An 18,445-nucleotide genomic window follows, 5' to 3' on the forward strand; every position below is an offset into this window, starting at 1 on the left:
TTTGTGTCCACATTTGCATATAATTTTGTGTCTGAGTTCGAGCCTAAATTTTCATGTGATTAGGAATCATTTTTTACATCCAATATGGCATCCTTGGTTTCACCTTTTTTCAGCCCCATTTTTCATGTTGTTTTATGTCTTTCTTACATCTTTTTTTTTCCTTTTTTGCACCCAAGTTTGCATCCCAAATTTACACCATTATTTGCATCATCATTTGGCATATTAATTTGTAACATTTTTTGCTTCTTTTTAACGCTCAACTTTGCATCTTATTTTACATCTAGTTGTTGTATTTTTTGCATCTAATTTGGTGCCCATTTATGTGTCCTTGTTATTGCCCAATTTGATATCCTTTTGTATGCCATGTTTTGTTCCCTTCTTTGTGTCAACTATTGCACAATTTTTCACTTCTAATTTAAAACACTTTGTATGTCAATTGTTTGCATTTTGTATTAATTCCTAGTTTAACATCCAATTTTACTTTCAATTTTGCATCCATGGTTACATCCGCATTTGACTTCTTATATAGAGTATATTTTTCTTTACATATATGACCCCCTTTATAGATTCATAGCGAAATATATGACAGTTTCTAAATATCATTAAAGCAGATATCACAATTCAAAATCATTTGTAAAGAAATTTAAGATAAATTGACAACATCCATCCAAAAAAATAACAATGTGTCATTAACAATTTTCAAAACATGTATAAAATAGCAACATAATACTAATAAAATCAGTATTATTTTTAATCAAAACAAGTAAAATTCAAATATGATTAACAAATCAAAATATTTCATGAATATCGTTATTCTACAATAAATTAACAACATACATAAATCAAACTCATCGTATGATTACAAAATCAAAATGTCTCATTGATATAGGGTAAATTCACAACACCCATCTAAACATAACAATGTCATTCTACACAATAATTTCTTCATAAAAAACAATGCATGTGCATGCCTAGCTACCACCACCAAGAACATCTTCATGATCATGTTGACCATCCTCATTACTCTGATCCACATCATCACCAACACCGCAACTATCATCATCATCTCCTCCTTCACCACCATCATCCTCATCCTCATCCTCATCATCTCCTGATATATGTTGAACATAATTTGGATCATCGTCTTGGCAATCATTACCTATAGCATTCTGACAAAAAAAATCAATATTACATGTTAGTATTAATTACATAACACAACGCATGTTTTTGTTAGACAATGTTAACCATAAAATGAGGTAAGATATACTAGCATTTGCACCAGATGTTGCAAAGGAAACGCCGTAAGGCATAAATTGAAAAATACAAATACAACAAAAGAATACTTTGATAAAGAATAAAAATATATTGAATGCTCAAATCAATGCCCCATTAACTGGAAGCATTTAGTAGACATATCTAATGCAGAGACAAGCAAAAATATATAATTCTTCAAATTCTAGATGGATGCAATCACTTAGTAATGCCATGTTGAGAACCTTCCTCTACTTGTAATATCCTCCATCAGGGGCAACCTTCACGCCTCTACCTTATATCAACACTGACGAAGTTAGCAATCCCATTGGTCCATCCTATTTATCTGTCAAGTTTGAAGCATAAGGCAAGTGACTAGACACTGGTATTATACAATAAGCTGAAACCTAAACTGAACTTCCCCCATGGGCATGATGGACAAGAGATGGGGCTTTTCTTAAATAGAAGAGATAGGGCAATCTTTACATCCCTACCTCATCAACACTGATGAAGTTAGCAATCCCATTGGCCTATCCTATTTACCTGTCAAGTTTGAAACATACGGCAAGAGACTGGACACTGGCCAATCCTATCAGATATCCCTCTATCAAAGCAACATTCTAATGGCCCATGCTACAATTATACAATATCTAGAGAGCATCATTAGAAACATCCTTTGGAGAGATAAAAATGAAAACAAGTGGCCTCTACTCCATTGGAAATGGGTGGCATTTCTTAAATAAGGTACGAGGGACAGAATGCAAGATCTTTTTAGCAAGGTCCCCTATACAAAAATCTATTGATACTATTGATGGAAACACACTTTGGAATAAATCAATTAGAAGTATCTGGTGTGAGGCAAAAAATAGAAGAGATAATCAAGAAAATATGTATGCCTAAAGGTTGTATAATCTACAACGATGTGCTTCAAAGTAAAATTTTATCTAAGGTAGACACAAAAGTTTCAATTCATACAAAATTAACTATCAAATTGTTTTGTTTAGACTCTTAGAGCTAACTTTAAGTTTTAACAGCAGAAGATCAGACATACCAGTAGTTTAGGAACTCTGCACTCCTCACCATTTTTGTATACTTATGGAGAAATTATAGATTTGTCAGATGGATGAAGATGTTTCTGAAAGCATCATTTTGCAAACATGCAAATTCTCCTCTGCGTAAACAAATAAAAGCTAAAAAAAGAGAAGAAACCAAAAAAGGGGTAGAAGTATAGGCCAACCCAATGTGAAATTTCAATATAACCTTCTCTAAGCTTGTCTAATTTCTAAACAACACATTTAACTAGTCATTGATGTCATGTTTCCTCTTTGATGCTTTACATCAAATTAACTTCATCTAACCCCAGCAAGGTAGATGTGCCCACCACACCACTTCATGAGAATGTGTACACAGTTGTACATCCCTTCATTATCTCAGATGATGCTTTTACTCTCCACCAAACTCCTCGCATGAGAAAAGCAATCTTTGCAAGGTCTCAGTTTAGATTTGGGAAGCTTTGCAAAGGCACATTGTGTACAAGTTTCATGATGGTAAATGTTATTCATGAATGGCAATTTCTATCTGATTATGTTGAATCAAGGGCATCCTCTGTTATTCCTTGCTGCTTTATGGTTTTTCTGGTTTTGTTTATGGTGGTGTGAGGCTTTGTCAAGGTGTGGTGTGAGAGAGGGACCAGACCATCTTGGGCTACCCTCGTCTTGGGATCAGCTCCTACTCAGGTCTCTTTATTTTCTTCCTCTCGTCAAGTCCTTACTCCTCAGTTGGCCGGGGCACGCACTTCTGAGGTGGATTCTATCTACAGCAGGGCCTCCTCAGGGCATACATAACCCCGAAAGCTCATCAATTGCCGTGTGACTTGGAACTAGCATTTGAGGGTGGAAAAATGGCAATGGAAATTTGAGAGGTATCACTGCTTCATTGCTGAAAGGTCATCTATCGAGAGTAGATGTACCAGTCCCATTACAACTAGACAACTGCAGGGAAGGGTACTCCATTCCAAAAATGACACTAAAAACAAAATTCTGATGATGATGAACATGATGCAGTTGGAATTTAAAGCCATGGACAAGAATTTGACAAGGATAAAAGCAATCTTACTGCATGGCAAAGGCCCAACTCATCTAGACAGTCCAGGTGATCAAGCACCCATAGATGTGGAGGTTTCCACCTCCTAGTCTCCTCATGAAAAATTATGTTTTCTATCTTTACTATTATAGTAGGATTATGTGTTATATTTTGTGGCTGTTAAGCCAAGGCACTGTAGGCTTTTTTAGAACTCAGTATATTTTTTTAAAATGTATATTTTTGGACAAAATACCTCCTGTATTGCCAATGGTCCGGTTTCCCTAGTGGCAGACCAGAGGCATACAGAAGGTTGGATCATATGTGATCATCAACAGTTAATAAAAGGCCTTTAAATTACCTCCCCACCCCCTCCCAAAAATAAAAAATAAAAATCATCTATAAAGTTTAGAAACTCAATTATTGAGAAGATTTTTCAGCATAAATCACATCATAAATCATTTGTCGACGCGTTCCTAACCAACAAGTATGGTTCATCGTCAGGACAAGTTGAAGATCCAGACCATGGCAGATTATTTTCCAACTAGCAAAATTAAATCACAACTAGGTTATTATCCAGCTAAGATTAATCAGAAATCAATTTTTTAAAAGTATGTTCTTATCAAGCCCAAATTTAATCAAACTTCAAAAGTATGTTCTTATCAAGCCCAATTTTAATCAAACTTCAATTATACCCTGAAGATGAGCTCTGCAGTGTGGTCAAAAAATTGAGGAATAATCTACTCCAACACAGCTCTCCTCTTGAATAAAATAATGTTCAGCTACCTAAGCTTTAAAGTCATTCTAACCTTTTGTATGGAAGATTTATAGAATTCATTTCCATTTTAGTTATAGAAAATCCCAATAAAGATAGTGATTGATTTCATGTTTGTACATATGTAATGAACACTTAGCACAATAGTATAGCTCAGTTTGCCCAACCCTTTCTACAGAAGGCATAATACCCAGGGAGGTTACAGGATCTATTCCCAAGTAGTTCTGTCCAGTTACCAGCTGGTATTTCAACTAGAAGTCAATTCCATTCCTCACCCAGAAAAAAAAAATACAGGGAAAGGAGGGAGAAAGGGGGATTCCATCACTCTGACAATGTACCAACTTCCTCACTTGGAACAGTTAATATGTGGGCAAGTTAAGGGAACATCTTTCTCTGGGAAAATTAATATAAACAATTACTGATGCAGTTACCTCCTTATAATGGCATAAATAAAAATTTTGTTGAATTAATGTTTGTAAGGAATTATCTTTGTAAGGTTCCAATTTTGATGTACGGGAAGAATAAATTATAAACCTATCCATCAACCAAATGAGTCTTGCAAAAAGAAAGAGATAAAGAGAATCTATTCACAAAACTTACCTTTAGCATTTGATGGCCTCCACTATCACTGGTGCTGAAAAGTTGCAACGTCGGTGTTTCTTTTTGCGAAGGAGAGTGAGTAATTTCACTGCCTTTCTCAAAATTTGATAAATCACCCTCCCAGTCCTGTAGTAGTCACAAAGAAACATCTTAATATAATGAGGCATTTTCCAAACAAAACCTTTTTAAAAATGGTGCATTGGATAAGGTAGCCTACGTCAGAACATTGTATAGGTCATAGAGGGAAGACCTGTAGCTGCTCTCGGATGGCAGGCACAACCTTATGCAAACTGTCAAAACAACATGGTGCACTTCCCAACTTCACATCATTGTATGTCGAATCTATGCTTCAAATAAGACACGGTAGCTCTTTTTAAGATACCAAAACACTTAATACCTACAGATGAAAACAAAATATTACATTAGAATACAACAAACTTTAACAAATTATAAAACCGGTTTTCTGTAAAAGCAAAGAATAAAGGTAACACTGCAAAGGACACGTTCAGAAAAAGATGTTATTGCCATTACATATCTCAGTTCTAATGATACAATGAAATACGCATGGAAATTCAACTGTGAATAACCACAGCCCACCCTTTTGAATCCCATTTGATATACTTGTCAGAAAATACATTAACAAACAAAATTATACATGTACTATGAACTCCAGTATAAACTGACATAAATCTCAGCCAAATACCAAACCTGTTGAAAATTAAAGTGATCATGAATATACAATGAAAATGCACGAATGTAAATTGGATTTCAAGTATTGTTTCTATCCGGATAAAAGAAACAAATTAGAAATAATAACCACCAACTGCTACCATTATCAAAGAAAATCATTTTTTGGTCAGAAAATCATTATGATTTACCAGCATGGATCCATCTTAAGCACGGATTCACATAAGTTGATATTCACATAAGTTATTGATATAGATCTTCAAGTCTTACTACACACATTCAGGACATTTTTTGGTCAGAAAAGCATTATGATTTACCAGCATGGATCCATCTTAAGCACGGATTCACATAAGTTGATATTCACACAAGTTATTAATATAGATCTTCAAGTAATTTATTTATATAAAGTGTAAACTTATTTTTTGAAAAGTATAAGGTTTAAACATCTTACTCGCATAATTTTTTTTACTTCTAATTACTTTACATGAAATTATATTATAGGTCAAATGGATAACTAATTAAACATGTATAGCATATTCTTTTTTTCTTTTTTATTATAGCCAACATTACTTTTCTATTTAGAGAATATTTTATTTTTATTTTAAGAGGGACACATGTCAACTCTAGAGTCCAAGTTGAGCACGGACATATTTACACATCACGTTCACACTGGGTTGTAAAATGAGCCTCCTAGCCCAATTATACTATAAAGACAACAAACATGATCACTCCCAATTTGTGTTGAGAACCCTTGACAGTGCATAAGAATATACCAAAAAACATTTTCTTCAAAATTGCATAGTCAAACCAGGTTTGGGTTGGGATCACAAGTTTGTCCATATCCATTCAATATCTATGCCCATTATACAAAGTTAGCGAAGTACCTATCAGATGTAAAATGCAAAACTCAATCCTTCTTTGCAGAACTCGTCCAAAACATGAAGCATATAAATTGCTCGCTGAATTATCAAATAGAAGTAACTTCAGTGCAATGAAATCAGGCTGAATTTACCCATTGTTTCTCGAGCAATAGACATGATAATGTATGGAAATGACCCTCCACAAAAGACTGTAAATATATGGTGTGCTTAGCTATTTGATTGGAAATCTTGTCTACAACTATTTAAACTACAATGAATTTGTCAACATAAAATAATAAGTTGGATAGGTATTTTTCAGACACAAAGCATTTGAGATCCAAAAATAGACGCTAATCTAAATGTCTCTAATTTAAACCACAGACAATTATTTGTTTGTTGAATTAACAACCAAATTAAGTTTCAATAACACGACGTAATTTTCACATACAAAGCATTTGAGTGCAAAATAAGAAAGATAGTTTAAACGCCTATAAAATAAACCAAGGACATTTTTTGTCTGTTAAACTAATAAACAATTATATCAAATTCAAGCCTACATTTACATGCATGAAGACTGCTCATAACTTAATCTATCAGGAATGGATCATTTGTTGTTAATGTTGAATTTTTCTGTTAATATAGCACTGACAGCAAGGCAAATTCAATATTTAAAAGGCAGCAATCTACATTCGGATCTGGACAACACTTTTTCTCCTTTCCTGTTATGTGATTATTCCCATGCAAAAGGAAGTTCCAACTAATTGATTTTCACACTTCCAAAAGTAAATTCCTCATGTCTGAATTTTCTAGATACAAAACCTAGGTATAATAATCCTAATTGTTGATCCTACCTTGAAATAAGTACCTTTAATCCACCATTGGATCTTGCTTTAAATAAACATGGGGTCTTGCTTGAAGTGTCAAAGTTTATTCATCTATTCCTTGCTATTATCAATAAGACATAATAGAATAAAGGAAAGAGCAATGCACCTTGTGAGTCATCTGAAGAACTGCCTTGGTATTGATGTGCACGAACTTGTGGGAAAATACAAGAAACTGAACAACAAGAGAGCTATAAAAAGGATAATTAGCCAGAACATAGTTTTGCCAATGATCATTATATCCATAACAACTTTCTTTCGTGCTTCTTTTTACTAATGATCCCACAGAATTAGTACCAGTCTTTTGCTTTTGAAGCAAGCTACCTGAAAGTGGAGACAATCGTTGATCCCTATCCCTAAGCATCTTATTCTCTGCCTCCAAATAATGATCCTCTTCGAGAGCAGGCATCATTTCGCCTTCTTCACCAATATTCCAAGGCTGTAAATAATCCAACCATAGATCAATAATGTGTGTAGCCTTCTTCAGACAAGCACCTACTGGCCAATAACTAAAAGCTCGTAATATAAACCTGTACAAAGGCCTCTGTAACAGAAGGGACCATGTAGTAGGCACAACCAAACTACTTCGTGGCAAGGAAAATGACCTCAATCTCAAGGTATCCATTTGTGATGCAGCTCTCCATCCAGAATTCAACTCTTCTTGAGGACAACACAAAGTACTGCTTACATAATTGACCAGTATTTTCACAGCCTCTGTGATTTCTACACTGGGGAGACCATACCTATGATATCGATTATTAACAGGTAACAAAATACCAAAAGACTGGCAAACCCGTGAAGGTAAGGGCGAAAAATCGTCATTCACTAACCAAAACTGTACAAAGGTATGAACAACAAAATCGGCGCGAGAAAATATCGATGGATTCTCCTCGAAAAAATGATGTACAAACACACTGGGAGCACAAAAATCAGATATAGGAACAAATTTGTGTAGATACAAATTCAGAAGATGCAAATAAGGGCTAGAATTGAACTTCACAGGCCTTCCATTGTCATGGCTACCGTGCAAACTATGCAGAGAAGACGCCCATTTCTCGAAACGAGACCGAGAAGCCTTCTTAAACCCCAATTTCATTTCATCTGAATCCGAACGATGCATAATATCATTATCTTTGCAAACAACGTAATAAGCAAACCAAAACATAAAATACTCAAATGCATTCAACTGCACCTGAATCCTCCTCCATGGTCGTCCTCCTTCAATCAGTCTTTAAATAAAGCAGAGCAGACTTCAGATAAGATATACAAACCCCTCTCCGACTGAAGCATGTGACGAATCCACGCTGGAAGGCGCTCGGATGGAAACACATAGCGAACCACATTTTCCTCGTCTGCGGCAAAGATTGACTAGAACAAAGCTCCAGACAACCAGAGAAGATTTACGACCGCATTTGTAGAATGCTCAGAGGTCTGCACGATCCATCCGCCAATGCCGGACAGCTGTAAGACCTCCTCGAAGCCGAAGATCTTGCGGAGCAGAACGGGGAAGCATGTTATGTAAAAATGCCTGGTCTGATCCCAGCTGTGCCTATCGATGAAGGATTCCACGACCCGGCATGAATTCAAAATATCAGACGATGATGAGGAAGAATTCAATAACAACGAACTTAATTCTTGGGCTTCGAAAGAGAAATCTGTCGAAGGTGAAGAAGACACAGCCATTGCACCTCAATTTTACAGTCTCTCTATTGATCCGGTTGGAGGCTTAAATCCCGAGATAAACCCCTTGAATCTTCCTGAACCCTCATGCAGAACCACTAAACCCTACACTACATCGGATCGCAGCACTCACTCATCTAGTATTATAGGTATTCGAAGGTGGGGATACTCTTCTCTTTATTTCAAAATATTTGCACCGCCTTAAGTAGCTTTTCAACTTTTGCCATTTCCCTTGAAAGACGTTAGTGTGGGGTGGGGAAATTATGTTGTTTTTGAGGAGTTTTTTGGTTTGTGGGGACAGGGCCACTCTTTATGTAATCTTAAGTTCTTGCAAGGATATCTTATCTCTTATGGATTAATATGATTATTGATACTCTCTTATGAATTACTTACATTAGTGATAAGGATAGGGGATTAAAAATTTAAATATAATAATAAATTATATAAAAATAAATAAAAATTTGATGGGGTGTTGAGATGTGCGTTAGGTTACTGAGCGGATTTGTTATTCTGTTGTCACCCCAAACATTCAAGAGAGGGATAGTGTCGCCCACATTTAATGATAATGCACTGTTTTAATTTGGAAATCTTTGAAACTTCCTCAATTTCCTACAATTGTTGGGGTCAAATTGATGATATTTGGTGTCAATGTCGTGTTGTCGGGTTATTTATGGGATATTTCCTCTGCGGCTTCTATAGTAGTTCCTTAAGCAACGTGGAAGGTCCAAGTTGTTCTTCCATGTTGGTTTGGCCTTCCATCCTTCACTCCATTTCATGAGCTAGACTATCTACATTTTCCAAGTATTGGCAAGGTTGCATGTGGCCCGCATACCCACTGGTGGGAGTACCTGCACTTAAACTCTTCTAGGTTTATGGGAGCTCAACTCCAACAAGTATACTAGTATTGTCTTTGCTCTTAATTTTTTCCACTGGGTCAGATACATTTATATTACTTTGGTTTGCTTGGTTTAGGATTCTTTGGGGAAGGTTCAACGTGTTATCTAGGGGTGAGGTAGCCTTGTCCTCCTCCTGCCTATGACAATCTTCCTCACATTGTGTCTTGGTTTTACCATTCCTTTGCAACTCCTTTAGCCTTTGGTTTACCTTCCACCTTTATCCCTAAAATCCTTCATTTTGTACATTGTCCATTGGCCTCACTTTGGTTTTTAATCCCCTAAAATCCTTTTGTCTTTCGAGACTTCACCAATTAGGTTCACTCGCCTCATTATCACCGTGCCTCAACAATGGATGTGGTCGAGACGTGGCTCTGATGGTTAAGGCCCTTTTGGCAAACCCTGTGCTCAGTTGAAAGCCCTAATTGTTGTTTACCTCTTCAATGCAACTACCCCCCCCGCCTTCCCACAAGAAGTCTAGGATGAAATTGTTAGAAAATTAATAATAGTAGCTTATTGTACTTATTTTCCTTTAACTTGATATTTGCTTGTGAATCTTATTTATCTTCTTTGTGTTCTTTAGTTAGATCTATTCATCAAACAATGTCAAGAACAATAATAACAACAATAGACACATATATTGGCTTTCTTCTTAAAATATGCTTCAAATGATATATAAAGACCCAAACCCTAGACCAATCCTTCTCCTAGTACCAAGTCATCCCTTCCTTAAATCCTTCCTTGATTCTACACCAAAATGTTAGACACTGCAACTTTGACCTGCTAGCTTCAATAGTGCTACCCAACCTGCAACTTCGACCCTGCAATTTCGACCTTAAAGCTTCCAAGGAAACCCTAGAGCAGCCTCCTCTTGGGACCTTCCTAATAGCAAGACAACTCCTTATGAGTTCTAGATCAAGTATCCTTCCTTCTAGTTACAAGATGTTGCACTTCATCTTCCTACAACTCAGACCTGTAACTTCACTTCTTCCTGCAGCCCAAAAACCCTAGAATTTCACACTTGTGAGAGAGATAGAGCCCAAAACAAAATATTTATGTCCTTCTTGTGCTTTCTTGGCCTTCACTCTTCTTTTCCTGCTCTTCCCAGCTATATATCGAACTCTTTCTTGTAGATTGAACTTGTTGAGTGAGTTTTTCCAAATGAGGTTGAATTGCTTCCTTTTATATCCTTCTCAAGGGGTTGAATTCTCTCATTTAGGCCGACTTGATTTTCCCAGGGTCGACTTGTACTTTAGGAGCTTCCAGGATTTTCTAAACTCAAAAATAATTATTTTTACAAATATATTTTTGCCCATAAGGGTCTTATAAACATGATGTTGACTCCTTTGACTCGAGACAGTAAATCCTAAGACCTAAAAAACCCTATAAGCATGAAGAACATGCTTTACCTAAAACACAATCAATAATGAGCATGAAACCCATGCTTTAATAATAATATATTTTCTTTTCTTTTCTTGTTTGTTACATAGGATACATATTGAAATGAGTACAACAATTATGAAGACCGAAACTAGTTACATTTTCAATAATCCCTCTTAACTAGGGAGGTATTCATAATTGTACACTCAGTACAACATCATATCTCAAATTGAAGAGTTATCACAAAAAGAGTTGGATTGATAAGCCATATTGTAAGCATCATCATCATGACCAGCATTGTCTCTTAGGCCTAACTAGACAATCTCTTCTTTAATCAAGAGCATTATGTTGGGAGGCTTTATGTGTGATACCGCACTACCTCTACAAGGCACATACCCCATCTGGATGTCTATAAGATATGTCCTATTAGGACTATTCTTATCTTGGTTCTCGAATCTTGAGACCTCAAAGAATATCAGTCCTCTTCGACCACTCTTCACTTGGATACTTATCACATCCTCAAACAGTGTTGGTCCCTTTCCTTTCTTGAATGTAATATAATCAAGGAAACCGCAAATTCTTATCCAATTCTCTGCCATTCTCTCTTCATCACTTGAAGAGGATAATGTATAAGTGATGTCCCACATCACTCCCTCTCAACCAAAGACAACATCCCTATTCTCCTTTAATCTTGAGAATAACCCCCTCTAAAAAATAGAGGAGATCTAGACTTCCCTTTTATTTGAGAAGTCATCATCACAAGCCTTACAATTTGCCTTCATAAGAGTATTAGCTACCAGTTCTTCATAGTTTTCTGGCTCCCTCTTTCCTCTACATCATCGAGCTTTCTTTCTTTCAAGATATCATGGAGCCACCTTCTCTCTTCAATCTTGTGACAAGTTTCAGGGTACCTTTCTTGCTTATCACTTTCATATTCAACATGAAGGCATTGCATTGAGCTTTCCCAAAATTGAAGCTTGATCATGGCTTCCTTATAAATGTGATATTCTTTAACCTTCAGGTTATCTTATCATACTTCTACCATCCCTTTCCAAATTAACATTTCTTGAACTTACAGCTTTCCAGTACCAAATATTGAGCTTCCCTCAATATTCTTCATCCATACAATTGCACTTGCCTCAACTGCCATCATATATTCTTGCGACATTCTTCCAGGTAGCAAAATAATATGTTAGCCAAATAACCAATAATAATGAAAATTAGAGTTGCCTCGTTATGATTACCTTCTCATTCCATCAACATCCTCATGATCCATCTCCATATGAATCTTCCTTCATGCATCAAAGTGCCGAAGGACTGAACTTTATTACCAAGTTACAATTTTTCTTCTAGGGACTAGACTAGATGTTAATCATCGTTATACATATATTTTAGAGAAAGTCTTAAATTATTTACACATCCTTAAGTAAGCCAAATCATATTCCTTTCAAGCATCATATATCCATATACATAAGCATATTTTATGACCAACTTTCTTTCACAAGATTCTATACACAAGAATCTTATCTAGAGTTTTAGATCCAACATGCATTCCTATGCTTTCATCCAATCATTTAGATATTCATATATCTCGCAAAGAGCCTACATCCTGACCATTGCATTCTTTCATCCCTTTACTAGTATTGGTTCCACATTACATGGAATGTCTACTTAACCTTGCCATGATGATTTTTCCAAAGACCTTCAAAAAACGATGGTCTTTCCTGAATCATGATGATTCAACTAAGCAGGATGATATCTTCTAATATAATGTTAGATAATGCTTGGATGGTCAATATGAAAAATGGTTTATCTATCCATCTATCTAGATGATCTCTACAAAGAAACTTAATCATGTGAATTCTATACATGCTACTACCATATGCTTCTTTCTAAGATGTTAAACAAAACATATTATCCTAAAATAAATATTAAACTTCACAGAGAGCTGGACAGTCAGTGAACCTTCTTTAGTAGTAAAGATCCTTCACTTCTTCCTTCTTTGCCTTCTTCTCAGGTTCTCCCATTGCTTCGGCCACATGAGCTTCATTCCTTTCCTTTATCTTATTGTTATGCTAGTTTGGAAAGTCCCTCCTAGAGTGTCCAAATTCTTTACATCCAAAACATTGCGCTTTGGATATGTCTTTCTTCTTGGCCTTGCCAAACTTTCCCTTCTTCAACTTCTTAACTCAGGCTAGAAAGGCTTGAGATTTCCCATCTGATCCAATATCATCCTTGACCTTGATCCTTGATTCTTCCAATATGCATTGCACCCACAACTTATCAAAGGGAGTTGAATCCTTCTTGGAGTAGATGCTTGTTGCAAAGTTGCTCCATTATGGTGGCAATGCATTTACTATACAGATGGCTACTTCAGAATCAATGATTAGTTCCCCAAGTCCTTACAGATGGCCTCTTAGTTGAGAGATTGTCATGAGGAAGGATGCCACATCCTAATCCTTTGATTTCCTCATTATGTACAACTTGTTCCTTAACAACATATTTTGACCTGTTGTACTGATGTCATCGACGGCCATATGGTAAACCTCTACTCTAGAGGTTCTATTATTGTAAAATTTCACAACTATGGAAGTTGTGGCAAGGTCTCAAAGGAGGGACTTTCTTTTTGGGGCAAAACTAACCTTTTTTCAAAAGATAGTTTCTATAATTGAATCCATCTTCAATATCCATTTCTTCAACCCCGCTCTGTCGGATTTGAATATTGAATCCCCCCTACTTATTTTGGGATGAGATGATCTTTCAAAAGCCAACATAAATATATTGGGCACTTACAACAATATACAAACTAAGCAAGGAAGGGTATACACACATGTGTTAGAATTTGAATTGAAGTTGACTTGAGCAAAGGTATAACAATGCATATTTAATTAAATATTGGTGATTTTAACAACCATGTCCATTAGATTAAAATAATGATACTTTATGTGTATCTATATGCAAAGACAAAATACTTGAAAGGCACATTCCCAACAACAAAGGTCATTATAAGAAAAATGGAAAAATAACAAGTTGATGGGTGGTATTATTGAATGAAGAATCAAAGGGCAAGAAAGAAGAGACATCCAAGTTTAGTCCTAATAAAAGATTTTATGGCCCCTTCCAAGGAGTGCGTTATTAAGAGGGACACAAACATGATCATGGAGTCTGTGCTAAAGTCTTATGGGAGAAATAAGAAGCATGTGAATGAGATATTATGGATTTCAAAAGAGAAATCATGTTATTCAATCCAATAGAAGCAAGTGGATTGGTGCTACTTGAGACTCCATAAGCTCTAAATCAATTGGTGAAAGCAAGAAGTCTAAAAGATAAATGAAAAGAAAGGAATATCCATCTATGTACAAATCTACAATAAATAAATTCAAAACTATACAGTGTTTCCATATAGACAATGTTAGGTCCCTATAACACTAGTGATACCCCCATTACTAGTGTCATTGTGGCCCTTACTGTTATTGTTGTGCCCTTATTGTCCCCATATTGTTATTATTGTGCCCCATAGAAGCCCACTATTGTTATTTTTGTGCCCTTATATTATTATTGTTATGTTGACTTTGATTATATTGTGACCCCTTAGACTCCTATATACAGAAATGAGGCTTTGTCATTTGTATCATCCAATAATTGTTCTTTTGTGTAATGTAAAGGAGGTTGCCCCCTCGAAGAGGCTGATTTCTAAGTTGTTGATCTATCTTTTCTATCTTTTTGTGAGTTGGTTTCATAACAGACAACCTAAGTTCGAACCCTAAAAAGTGTAGGGTCTTTGTGAGTGTTTGTGAGGGAATGTGTTTGACATCACATAATTGGATTCCCTTCATCATCAAAGAGACATGTGTCCCAAAAGTCAATTTGGTTTAAGTGGATGTTAATATGATACATTGTATATTTTCTTAGGGTAGTAGCACAATTGGAAAAAAGCATGTTGGCAAGCCCTTGTGTATCCAAGTGATCGAAAGTTCAATCCCCCAGACATATCTCACCAATTGAACTTAAAAAAAATATGATACATTGTATATTGCAAAGCCATTAAGTTAAGTAATGACCTTGGCTAACCCAAATATTTAATTAGAATTTAAGCTCAAACACAACATTAGAAATGAAACCTTCACTCTAGATCTAAGGATATAGGGGTCAACATTGGATATTGGATACAAGACAAGGTGATCAAATGTATCTCTTGGACTAGCATTTTTTACAAAGGAATACAAATTTTAATGCTTATATTAACATCTATGTATAATATAATAATGAAATAGTCACTCTTTAGTTCATGGATAAAAGTGTTGGTGTGGAAGGAAATCTCGAGGGATGTGTCACTATAGTCATAAAAATTGCATTTATTGTGGCACATGGAGAACTTATTAATTGGGTGTAGCTTTAAAAATGGATAGGAGTGTTATCCTCCCCACCTAACTGCAATTCCTACAAATGACATATTTAGTGATTAATGAGTATATTGTTGTAATAATTTTGAACCCTGTGTTAAGAAATTGCCCACTTTTCCTAAGAGATCTAGATGGGTAAAGTGAATGGGAAAACTGGGAATCTTACCCATACTAGAGTAGTCATTGGCAACATAGTGAGAGGATTGAAGTTGGGAAACCATGGCTTCACTAGAAGACCAACTCATCCCCAAAACCATGGACCTTGGTCAAGGATTTTTTTCTTATCCTCAAGACATTTGAAGATCACCACAAAAAAACATGGGTCTACATCCACCCAAACCGACGTTCATCCAATCCTATCATAATAGAACAGAAAAACGCTACTTTTTCAATAGAAAATGGGGAATAAAAGTATCACCCAAGGAATATGACCATCGCATCAAGCGCTCAATCATAAGGGAGGAGCAATAATTTGACAATCGCACGTCCTTGATTTCTGTTGATTTAACTCTGAACACTCACGTAATATTCTCTTGCTTGGCGAATTAAACACCACTGCATGGAATGGACGAGGATTGAGCCGAACCCTGGATGAAGCCCACTTCATTCTCATCTAAACACAAAACTATATATACGTCAAAGCTATTACAATAGATTCTGACTGTCAACACCTTGAGGTTCTGTTTATATGTGGCTACCTTTTATGGTTACTATTGAATGTGTGATTGGCAATAGTAATGGAAACTTAGGGCTGCCAAATTTCCTTCGATTCCCTCACTACATCCTAACGCAAATAGTTGTTCAATGCCTTGGGTGTCTTTCAAAACTGGTAGGCAGCGTCTTCTTTGATATTTTTCGATGGTTTTAATTCCACTACAATCACAACTTTCATTTACATAAACTTCGTGTTTTCGCACGAGCGACGATTGTTCCAAGGTGAAATGTCACTTGGATGGTTTCAATGTTGTTGACCCATCATAACTAACTAACGGATATGCCCATTACAATTTTATACCACCCCATTATCAATATCAATTATGCATGGGAACCAATTAAAGCAACTTTTCACATTAATTTTATATGAGCATGAGAACATGTGTTAACAAGCTATAAAGCCTCATTTTGAATGCCATAGTCACTTAGAAGGAATTCCTCTTGTAGTAGCATCCTCCCTACTAAACTTTGCTAGTGCTAACATTAGAACCACCATTACAACAAGATATCTTTCTAGTGTTGACAACACCATTATAGTAAGATACCTCAAGAGAGACAGAAAATTTAAAAAGTATGATAGTATACTTATCCAGAAGATGGTATTGAAACTAGTAATTGTTCACGAATCCATAAGATTGTAAGGTCATTCTCATTATCATAATCATTGTCATCATCATCACCATCATCCTTGTCATTGCTATTGCCATCATTACATTATCATCATAATCACCATTCATGCCATCATCATCATCATTATGGACATTGTTTGCAATTGTTCATAATTGTAGATGTTGTAAGAAATATCATCAACCCAAAAAATGTGATCAATGCTAGAAAAGGGTTGTTTAGGACACATTGATATATGTAAGAGAAATAAAAACTATATTTTTGACAGATGATCGATGATCATCATCATCACCACCATTATCATCATCATTGTCATTTTTATCATCCCCATCATCATCATTAATGTAATTTCTATCGACATTGTTGTAATCATGCATCATCATCATTCATGCCATTATTGTTTTTGATGATGACCTAGATGAAAATGATGATCTTGACACCAAAGATAATGCTTATGATTATGACAATGACAACATCTAAAATTGGGAAGATTCGCCAACGTCATTAGCATCGTCATCATCATAATCATTGCCATCATCATCATTGTCATTGTAACCACTATCGCCTTTATCATCATAATCACAATTCATGTCATCGCCATCATCTTCATTTTCATCATTGTCAATATTATTGACATTGTCATCAAATGTTCATAATTGTCAATGCCATAAGGAATATCATCAATGCAGAAAATATGATGAGTGTTGGAAAAGGGATGCAAAAGAGAACATAGAAATGGGGGCAGCAATAGAAGTAAAAATGGATGAAAAGTGGATACAACATAAGTAGATGCACAACAACATGAAAAACCTGACACAAAAGTGGATGCAAAAGTAGATGCAATTGTCAATGCAAACTTGGATGCAAACATGAAGGAAAAACTGGAAGCAAACATGGGTCCAATGGTAGGTGTAAAACTTGGCACAAATTGTGGTGAAACAAATGTGGATGCAACAACGGAAACAAAAGTATATGCAAAAATGGATGAAACAAAAGTGGATGCAATAGGGGATGCAAACGTGGAAGCAAATGTGGTTGCAATGGTAAGCGCAAGATATGGCGCAACAAAAGTGGATGTAACAATAGACAAAAAATATGCAAAATAAGATGCAAAAATGGATGTAAAAGTGGAATCAAACATTGATGCAACAGGCAAAACAAAATTGGATGCAAAAAATGGATATAATGTAAGTAGATGCAAAAGTAGATACAAAACAAGATGAAAAACCCAATGCATAAATCTGACATAAAAGTGGATGCAAAAATAGATGCAATATTTGATGCAAAAGAGGATGTGAACATGGATGCAAAATTGGAAGCAAACGTGGATACAATAGTGAGTGCAAAACATGGTGCAAATTGTGGCATAACAAAAGTGGATGTAATGATAGATGCAAAAAAAGAATCAAAGTATGATGCAAATGAAGATGTAAAAAGGGATGCAAAAAGTGAAATTTAAAATGGGTGAAACAGTGGATGCAAAATTGTGTGCAAAAGTGGATGCAATAGAAGTCGATGCAAAAGTAGATGCAAAACGAGACACAAAACCCGATGCAAATCCCGGTCCAAAATTGGATACAAAAAGGGATGCAAAAATAGATGTAGTAGTTGATGA

At 35.7% G+C, this 18,445-nt stretch overlaps 1 protein-coding gene across 1 annotated transcript in view; it reads right to left on the reverse strand.

Moving 5' to 3' along the window:
• Positions 1-18,445, reverse strand: part of LOC149170741 (uncharacterized) — an 88,552-nt gene that overhangs the window by 24,506 nt on the left and 45,601 nt on the right. The window contains exons 2-6 of the mRNA XM_089425711.1: positions 8,405-8,485; positions 7,289-8,264; positions 5,293-5,413; positions 5,088-5,102; positions 4,706-4,831 (exon numbers count right to left, since the gene is read on the reverse strand). Of these exons, the coding sequence (XP_089281837.1) occupies positions 4,706-4,831; positions 5,088-5,102; positions 5,293-5,413; positions 7,289-8,264; positions 8,405-8,485 (1,319 nt within the window). The remainder of the gene's footprint in view (positions 1-4,705; positions 4,832-5,087; positions 5,103-5,292; positions 5,414-7,288; positions 8,265-8,404; positions 8,486-18,445) is intronic.

This window comes from Pinus tabuliformis, chromosome 4_2 (assembly GCF_031772625.1).
Source record: "Pinus tabuliformis cultivar Carrire ecotype Pingquan chromosome 4_2, CPIR1, whole genome shotgun sequence".
Taxonomy (NCBI): domain Eukaryota; kingdom Viridiplantae; phylum Streptophyta; class Pinopsida; order Pinales; family Pinaceae; genus Pinus; species Pinus tabuliformis.